The sequence below is a fragment of the Oncorhynchus mykiss genome, chromosome 11 (assembly GCF_057628025.1).
Source record: "Oncorhynchus mykiss isolate SJ-2025 chromosome 11, ASM5762802v1, whole genome shotgun sequence".
NCBI classification, from domain to species: domain Eukaryota; kingdom Metazoa; phylum Chordata; class Actinopteri; order Salmoniformes; family Salmonidae; genus Oncorhynchus; species Oncorhynchus mykiss.
In genome coordinates, this window is record NC_143032.1 from 14,456,099 (window position 1) to 14,466,145 (window position 10,047).

The window sequence follows — 10,047 nt, forward strand, 5'->3', positions numbered from 1 at the left end:
GCAGTTCGAGCACAGCCCTGACAACAGGGAGCATCTCAATTGCATACTCTCCTTCTCAAAACTCATTGCTCATCCAATGGGTTGAGGCAGCAAGGAGTATGCAATTGAGTCTCCCAGAGAACCAAGGAAAGTAGTTATCAAAATTTACAAACACACACGCCAAAATGACTGACCCCTCTAGTTTGCTGTTCTTGCACTGCCACCCTGTGTTCAGAGCACCACATGACAGATGTTAAACAAAATAACCTGTGTCATGACGGGTCCGTGAGCTATGGGAATGAGTACAATGATTGCACTCACAGGCCTCAGTTACAACACTAACCCCTGTGTCAGGACGGGTCCGTGAGCTATGGGAATGAGTACAATGATTGCGCTCACAGGCCTCAGTTACAACACTAACCCCTGTGTCATGACGGGTCCGTGAGCTATGGGAATGAGTACAATGATTGCGCTCACAGGCCTCAGTTACAACACTAACCCCTGTGTCATGACGGGTCCGTGAGCTATGGGAATGAGTACAATGATTGCGCTCACAGGCCTCAGTTACAACACTAACCCCTGTGTCATGACGGGTCCGTGAGCTATGGGAATGAGTACAATGATTGCGCTCACAGGCCTCAGTTACAACACTAACCCCTGTGTCATGACGGGTCCGTGAGCTATGGGAATGAGTACAATGATTGCGCTCACAGGCCTCAGTTACAACACTAACCCCTGTGTCATGACGGGTCCGTGAGCTATGGGAATGAGTACAATGATTGCGCTCACAGGCCTCAGTTACAACACTAACCCCTGTGTCATGACGGGTCCGTGAGCTATGGGAATGAGTACAATGATTGCACTCACAGGCCTCAGTTACAACACTAACCCCTGCATGGTGCCTAGGTTTACAGTATCCCCTCAAACTAAAGCCCAGACCCCAATATGAATTACAGGGTGTTCTGGGAGATAAGGAGACAGCAGGAGGGTTTGGGTGCGGTGAGGCTGAGAGGTCCGGGGGGGGGGGGTCCAGGGGAAGGGGTACAGGCTCTGGGCAAGCATGCATGGAGACTAGATTGAGAGATAGTGAGCATTGCTGTTCCAGCCGCAGGAGGTTGGTTGGAGTGGGACCGCGGATCAAAGACAAGAAAATCACAATTCCTGTGGTAAAAATGTTGGTCACACCCAAAGAGCAAGTCTGCCTCTCCTTGTCACCACTGAGCACTCACCCACACTGTATTGACTGATACAGTGGCTGGTAGCTACAGCCCTGACTGACATAGGGCATCAGGAACGACTACTCAAGCGCCACTTTTGTATACTGTTTACCTTTTTAATAGCGCTATTAAAAATGGGTGAAATAGATTAAATTGTAGACATGACTCCAGTCTAGAAGTTATCCTTCACAGTATACAAATAAGCCCTTTAGAGCTGGCTGGAGGATTGAAGCTCAACTTTTGTCAACTGCAAATAGAGACGGTAAAATCCAATTGTCTTGTAACACTGGCACAGCTCTAAAGGACAAAGAATACAAGGTATTTGACAAGGAACGCTGAACCCATTAACGCTAACAACTTTACTCAAGTAAGGAACAAACACTTAATTTAGGTTGCACCATCTGAACAAACAACTTCACTGGGGGGTGATCCACTGGTCTCTAAACCAATGAGACAAGATGACCAACACACCACGCACGCACACAAATACAAACAGCGCCACTCTTCACTTTGAGGTTTGGTAAACCTCACTTTGTTTTCCTACTTGAGGCTCTCGTCACTGGATGAGCAATGAACAGCACCCTGCCTCTTCCTACATTGACACTCAAGACTGGGAAAAAAGTCATACCCTGTAAAAGACAAGTAAACTTTTTCAATAATGCCCTTTCCAGAACCTGGCTTGATGTGCAGTTTTACAATTAAATCTTAAATACAACCATAAAGACAGGAGGGGGATAAAAATGACATTTTCCACTGAAAAACATTGAGTAGTTGAGGTAGGCAACAAAGAGAATTCTTAAAAGAAAATTAATATATACAATAGTGAAAACAAATCCCTGTATTAAGACGGAGGTAAACAGTGGTTGTATGATCGAGTTAGATGTTAGCAGCACATTTGAATGTACAATTGTCTTCTGTAAACATTTAATACTATGACCTGTCATTTAGAAGTGACCAATTGATAGGGTGGACACATTTCTAGCCACGGGTTAAGCTTGTACGAATAGGTCAGTAGTATCCTTGCATTGCACTTACAATACATTTGGTGCTGGTTTGACAGTCATAGTCAATAATGGGGATGACGCCTGAGAGGGGGCCCACTCTGTAGGGTATACTGACCAGCAGGCTGGTGAGACGACTGATTGGGTGGACCCAGCACATCAAACACACTCTTATTGGGCGGTACTGACTGGAGCATAGCGTCCAAGTCCATAATGAGGGGAGGGCGACCGCTGGGTAAGAGGGGCCAGTAGGCATGACCTACAAAATGGCTGGATGTGACAGGAGACCCCCCATAGCCATACAGAGGCATCCCTAGTGGAATCAGAGGGCCCCCATTAAACCGCATGCTGGGCGGGGCCACAGCGTTGGGCGGTGTGTACTTGGCATACGAGGTGGGCAGCTCCCAGGGAGGGGCAGAGACTCTGCGGGCAGACTTGTGTGGAGGGAGTCTGCAGTCCTCGTACCCATCTGATCCCGCCTCTCCCTCAGGCACCCGCTTCCCTCCCTGCGACACGCCCCTCCAGTCCTCATCGGAGGAGGAAGAGGCGGGGCTGGCGGAGCTGGCTGAGGCGCTGCGGGCAGTGGAGGAGTGGCGAGGGTGTGGACGAGTGTGGAGCTCCACCCCCCAGCAGTCCCTGCCAGGCTCTCCTGCAGCGCTGGCCGGCCTCAGGCTGTGAAGGAGGGAGTCAATGGCAAAGGACGAGTCCAGCTTGGGCCGGTACAGCTCCTCCTGAAGGGAGGAGTGTTGTCTGGTGGGAAAGGGGAGTAGAGCAGTGACAGGTGGGCCTGGGGGTAGAACAGTGACTGGTGGCGGTGGGGCCGGGGGCTCTGCATCTGGCTTATGTTGGTGCCCATGCAGGATGTAAGGGGCGAGGTCCTGGGCAAAGATGGTCTCATCCTGGCGCGACACGGCAGTGTTCTGTCTCTTGAGGAGCTCCAGGGGCACAAGGCTCTCCTCCACAGCCCAGAAGTTGCCCTTCCCCTGGGGCTTACCAGGATCCTTCAATACCTACAGGGACCGGGAGTGACAGACAGCAGTGAGATCAAGAGTATAGTACAACCTGAAAACCAGTCAGACAGGATTGCCCCAGTTTCACAAAACTCAGAATAGCTAGAATGATTTACTTGATCTAAAGATTCATGAAGCACTGCAGTGACCCTTGGTAGGCTACAAATACAATCTATTCTGTATTTATTTGGACAGTGAAGCTCAAACTTAATTTCTCTCAATACTCCAGCATTTGTGATCAAACGTTTTATATACAGTATGAGGCGACAGAACGTCACCCTTTATTTTTGAGGGTATTTTAAAATATTTTTACTGTTTAGAAATAAAAAGCACTTTTTCTATTGAGTCCCCCCCATTTGAAGGGGTCAGAAATATTTGGACAAATAGTCAAAAGTGTAATATTTGGTCCCATATTCCAAGCATGCAATGACTACATCAAGCTTGTCCCTCTACAAACATGTTGGCTGCATTTTTTTTTCGTTTTGGTTGTGTTTTTTGCCCAATTGAAATTAATAGTAAATAATGTATTGTGTGCACAAAGATCATGCCCCCAAAACATGCTAACCTCTCACCATTGCCAATAACAGGGGATGCTAGCATTTTTGGGGGGGAGGTATGATATTTGCCTCCAACTTTCTCATTCATCATTATTTATGATTAATTCATGATAATCTGTAATCATGGTAGCATCCATCAAGAAGTGTTCAGAAACATTCCTATTTACAATAAAAGTGACTACAAAACATTATTTTACCATTCATTAATTACACATTTCTAGAGAGTCACAAGCTTGATGTAGTCATTGCATGCTAGGAATTTGGGACCAAATACTGACCTTTTGACTACTTTAATACATGGCACCTTCCAATGGGGGGGGGGGGGGGGGGCTAGATACTTAATGCTTTCATTTCTAAGCAGCAAAACAGGTATGAGGAAAAACCCCTTACCTTATATAAAACATTTGATCAAATAAAAAATGCTGGAGTGTAGAGCTGAATTAAAGGTGTTTGCTTCATTGTCTAAAGAAATACAGATGGGAGAGTATACTTGCTTGTAGGTTGTTTGGATTTTAGAATCAAAAGTGCCTTTTTGAGCCCACTGATTGACAAACCAATAAAGACCCCTAATAAGACACACCTTAACAAAGCAGTCATAGGAAGAGAGGTTGTGTCTCACTGAGTCCCGCCAGCCCTTGTAGTTCCCTTCAAAAAAAGGGAAAAGTGTACTAATCTCCTTTAGAATCTGGGGAGAGAGAAGGGAGTCCATTTACTTCAATTGGTGTCTGCATTAAAACAGACAAATTAACAGACTATATTAAGATATATACGATTTAACACACCACATGGTTGTAGGCATACATTTAACTAATCATTCACTGTCATCATGCAGCATTTTCATAAGCCTAGAATAAATAACCTAAGATACACTGTAGGACTGCACAATCCTTGACTATACTTCTTATCAACTCAACCCACTCCAGCTGATACATCAGTGTCTGGTTTCACTGTATGCTGCTATCCTTAACAAAACAAACCAAGAAAAGCATGGCAGTGTTACTCTGTTAAGCGTCAAAGGATTGTCCTGTTGGTTTACTGCAATAGAACTGCATATCCCTATCCCAACAGTTAAAAAAAAAACGTATCATAAGAGAACATCCCCGATCAGACATGGTTTTAAAATAATTCAAACCCATGTAACCTTTATTTTCGGAACAATAACCATGATTTAATAGACAAAACTGACACATAAACATGCATAATTTGGCCAAAATTGACACAACCGTTCGTATTTTGGCCAAAATGTACCATTCTAAACTCGCATGTCCACACACAAACTCACTTTACCTCAGACAAAGTAAGCTTCTTCTCTGGAGAGTTTTGGATGACCATGGTAATCATTGCGAGGTAGGAGTAGGGTGGTTTGGGGTAGCGCTGATAGTTTTTTTTCTTTCCACTTTTCGCATTTTTCTTTCCACTTTTCGCATTTTTCTCCTCGTCCCAAGATTGCTCCTGGTCTAGCGGCGTCGCGTTATCCATGGGCGCTGAGGCCAGGCTGAATTGGTCAGGGGCAGGCTTCTCGAGCAGTGGAGACTGTTGGACTGGCGCCTGGATTGGGAAGAAGGGCAAGTGTTGGGCTGGAGAGCTCCGCGCTGTGTTGCTCAGAGGATGGATCTGGAAGTCAAGTTGATGATCTTGGTGGCCTACCAGGCTAGGCGAGCGCAGGTAGAGAGCGGGTGGTGCCAGCATGCTCTGACCCCCCCAGTGCTTTGTCATGCTGATCAACCTGGGGGCAGATCGGGCTGCACGGTCGGACAGGAGAGGGAGGGAGTCGGCCCTTAACCCCTGGCAGACTGCTGGCTCCAGGCCGCTGGCTGGCTGCCTATTTGAAGAGCAAACAATTAACAGTTTCATGTAAATCCCGCTGTGTAATCGATGAGAGAATGGAGCGCTATCTGCGGGCAGAATGACTGATCGCCCCGGGCGGCTAGGGAGGGTCTGTGTGTGAGAAAGAGACCGTAAACCTGTAAATAACCCCTCGGACAAACATGCCACTTTACCACACAGCGTTAATGTTGGTAATCCGCTCCAAAACGTTTACGCATCAGGTGCGCACAGGAGTGAACTTCTTATATCCGCAGAGAGAAACATCCAAATGTTTTGATGTATCAGTCCACTGGAATGAATTGAATCATTAGCCTCACTTACACAAGGTATTGGGGATCACAGTTAGGAAGGTACCCCCCGAACTCCTCGCTTTCCTTCATTTTTAAAACTTGTTTACAGTAAACACAGATTGTGATGTTCCAATGCCACTACACCAGTCGCCAACGTGCCCCATATAAAGGGGTCTAGAATTGAGAGCGGGGAGAAGTAGAACGAGAGGGTCCCACAAAGCAGATAGAAAAATAAACCAAGAGGTATTTTTAGTGAGGCTTTCATTTCATTCAATATACATAGGACCGCTAATATACAAACATTGAGGGATTAACACCCTGGCCCACTAAAACACATACTGACAGAAGACAGAAAATGTCAACTGAAAGATTACCTCATTAATTGTGTTGCTGATTTCTTCATTGTTACAAATTGTCAACACCGGACAAAATCTAATCGATCACAGTCAATGGTAACTGTCCGATTAAGGTCCTGTATACCATATTTATTAGAAGGATAATATAATCGAATTATTTAAATATGGTAGATATTGCATAATCGGAGAAAACAAACAGGCAGACTAGGCACTGGTATAGCCTGCGTGGTTTCAGCAGAATTAGGATCGATGTTCGTATTCAAGAGCAAATACACATTTTTGAGAGTTCTCAAAAACCCAGGGACCGTGAAGGAGCGCACCGAGTGGAGGGTGCATTGCGCACAGTAGGAAGTCCCTTGAGAATATGCAGTGCACGTCCAAAGACAGTTTCTTTTGTGTAAATTAATGTAGTGCTAATGCCATAGCCCTTACCTCTCAGCAAAACAAGTTGGATTAGCCAGATTGACCCCGTCTCGTTCCTGGGATTGCCTACTATTCAGCATGTGAGGAAAACACAATGGAAGATTGAACACCATCCATGATCGCCAAGTGATGGGGACATTCGCACCTTGTAAATACGAGCTATTGTCCGATTTATGCACAGGTTCAATTTAAATATAGGCTATGCAGAAGCCGTTACATTACATTATTATGAAGGCTGTCTAACCAAGGGAACATTTTAATTCATTAACTCTGACAGTTAGGCAGACCGATATGGGGAGACATTTGCACGTAATAAATATGTTTCCTACAATATGTGAAAGTGGAAAAACGCGTTTTAGCCTGTTGAGTGTATCACCTAGGCCTGACTTTTTTTATGTCTTCGATTTTACCATGTAGAAATGAGCAGTCAAATGTTTCAGATCAGATATTGGAGTGAAGATGATATCGAAAAGGTACAGGAGACCGTCGTGCATTCATGCTGTCCTCACCTGGCTAGCAATCGGCTGGTACACGGTCTAATTGCTCCAATGTGACCTCTCGTTTCCAATTAGTTGTAATCAACCAACTCTTCCTGCTTCCTATTATGAATTGTGTTTTGACAGGCATTCCATGCTAAACACAATTTCAGAGTACTATGAAACTAAATATTTTAGTTTATTTGGGTATTTATAGAAGAACAACGTGATATAGTTTATAAAGACCAACTAATATTTTATAGTCTGCTGTTCAGAAACTTGTTAGGATATGTATGTACATTTGAGTAGACATGTTCAGGTCAAAATAAATACTTCAGTACTGCTCCCTGATGACTATTAAAATGAGAAAATGAAGGATAATAGATTATACAGTGCCCTACTTAATTAATGGGACCGTGAAGACTTTTTTCTTATTTTGGCGCTATACTCCAAAAGTTTAGATTTGAAATGACTATGAGGTTAAATGGCAGACTGTCAGCTTTAATTTGATGACATTTTCATCCATAGAAATCACAGCACTTTTTGTACATAGTCCCGCCAATTTAGGGGACTCAATGTATTGGGACAAATTCACTTGTACTTATATTAAAGTAGTAAAAAGATAAGTATTTGGTGCCATATTCATAGCATGCAATGACAACATCCAGCTTGTAACTCTATACATTTGTTGGATTCACCTTGTTTGGTTGTGTTTGAGATGATTTGATGCCCAATAGAAATTAATGGTAAATAGTGTATTGTGTTATTTTGGAGTCAGTAAAGAACAAATTATTATTTACAATGATGCCCAACACCGGCCAAACCCGGACGATGCTGGGCCAATTGTGCGCTGCCCTATGGGACTCCAAATCACGGCCGGTTGTGATACAGCCTGGATTCGAACCAGGGTGTCTGTAGTGATGCCTCAAGCACTGAGATGCAGTGCCTTAAACCGCTGCTTTCACTCTGGAGAACATGCATCCTGTTTGCAACAACACACTAAAGTAATACTGCAAAAAATGTGTTAAAGCAATTCATTTTTTGTCCTGAATGCAAAGTGTTATGTTTGGGGCAAATAAATGGATTGGAGCTAAGCACAGGCTAAATCCTAGAGGAAACCTGCTTCAGTCTGCTTTCCACCAGACACTGGGAGATTAATTCACCTTTCAGCAGGACAACAACTTAAAATACAAGACCAAATCTAAACTGGAGTTGCTTACCAAGAAGACAGTGAACGTTCCTGAGTGGCCAGTTTTGACTTATATCTGCTCGAAAATCTATGGCAAGACCTGAAAATGGTTGTTTAGCAATGATCAACAACCAATTTGAATTTGCTTGAAGAATTTGAGAAGAATAATGGGCAAAGGATGCACAATCCATGTGTGGAAAGCTCTTAGAGACTTACCCAGAAAGACTTACAGCTGTTATCGTTGCCAAAGGTTATTCTAACATGTATTGACTCAGGGGGTAATGGAATTTAATTTATTAAATCAAGATATATTAGTGTTGTATTTTTCACATTTTTTATAAATGTTTGAATTTCTCTTCCACCTTGACATTAGAGTATTTTGTGTAGATCATTGACAAAAAAATGACAATTAAATCCATTTTAATCCCACTTTGTATGACAACAAAATGGGGGGAAAGTCTCGGGGTGTGAATACTTTCTGAAGTCACTGTAATCCTTTTAAGCTTCTCTGAGATACTCCCCGATACTGAGATGGACTAAAGAGAGTAGGTTTAGTCCTGCTGGGAGAGAGGAGTCGCTGTCTTTGTCCCACTGAAGCTTTCCAATAAGGGACAAATTCCATGTCTGAATCATCTACAGACCTTTCAAATACATTCTCAGTCAGGATGCACAATCCTCTGGTTTGGATAAGACTAAGACAAAATCTTTAGTTTGAGACACAGAAATGGAGGGGACTGCACAGCATGGAAGATCCACATGAACAATAACCATGCAATCCCAACATCCTATTTAAGTTATCTTGAATCGGTACACATCATGAGATAATGGCAAACCTTTCTTTTCCTGAGCCTCCTCTAGACAATGTTGCTTCAACAAGCACAGTCAATAAAATATAATTTCCCTACCGATCACAGAACAATTGAGAAAAAACATAATTCAGGATGTATCATCAGGATGCATCATCAGTTAAGAATATGTCAGTTAAGAACAAATTCTTATTTACAATTACGGCCTACCAAAAGGTAAAAGGCCTAATGCGGGGACAGAGCTGGGATAAAAAAAAAATATATATATATATATTTTTATTTTTTATTTTTTATATATATATATTTTTTATTATATATTTTTTGCCTTTTGGTAGGCCGTAATTGTAAATAAGAATTTGTTCTTAACTGACTTGCCTAGTTAAATAAAGGTTAAATAAAATAAAAAATCTGTGTCCAAACCACTGCAGAATGTTACTCCAGTGTTGACCAGGGAGGTCAGCAGAGGTCAACAGATTACTGAGTCATCATTGTCTGCGGGTCTCAGCAGCAGATCGTCTTGGCCTGGGAGTTTTCCCAGGATTATCTATCAGTCCAACCAACCCCGAGCTGTCAGTGGAACCGTCACATAAACAGAATAGGCCTACTACATTTTAAACAAATTTCCAGCACATGTTAGCTAGATCACTTCAGGTGTGTTATCTTCATTCTCTGATAGATACAATACCCTCCCCTTTCACTATTATAAAATATAACACACCTATATATTTTTTCTAGTGGTTAGAGCCTTGGGCCAGGAACTGAGAGGTTGCTGGATCGAATCCCCGAGTTGACAAGGTAAAAATCTGTCGTTCTGCCCCTGATCAAGGCAGTTAACCCACTGTTCCCCGCACCAAAGACGTGGATTCAGAGTGGTTGGGTTAAATGCGGAAGACACATTTCAGCTGAATGCATTAAG

The 10,047-nt window shown here is 43.3% G+C and overlaps 1 protein-coding gene across 3 annotated transcripts; it reads right to left on the minus strand.

Annotated features, from left to right (window-relative positions):
- Window positions 1–1,300: 1,300 nt before the first annotated feature.
- foxh1 (forkhead box H1) lies at window positions 1,301–7,221 on the minus strand. Of its 3 annotated transcripts, XM_021620226.3 has the most exons (5): window positions 6,670–6,891; window positions 5,412–5,586; window positions 5,052–5,312; window positions 4,345–4,449; window positions 2,173–3,207 (listed from the first exon to the last, which is right to left on the minus strand). In XM_021620226.3, the coding sequence occupies exons 1-5, from the start codon at window positions 6,771–6,773 to the stop codon at window positions 2,263–2,265; spliced, it is 1,590 nt and encodes a 529-aa protein (XP_021475901.3). In that variant the 5' UTR covers window positions 6,774–6,891; the 3' UTR covers window positions 2,173–2,262. The 3 variants fall into 3 exon arrangements, with proteins under 3 accessions (XP_021475902.1, XP_021475900.3, XP_021475901.3); XM_021620227.3 differs by lacking the exon at window positions 6,670–6,891 and adding an exon at window positions 7,170–7,221 and having other exon boundaries at window positions 1,301–3,207; window positions 5,052–5,586; XM_021620225.3 differs by having other exon boundaries at window positions 1,301–3,207; window positions 5,052–5,586; window positions 6,670–6,890.
- Window positions 7,222–10,047: the final 2,826 nt, after the last annotated feature.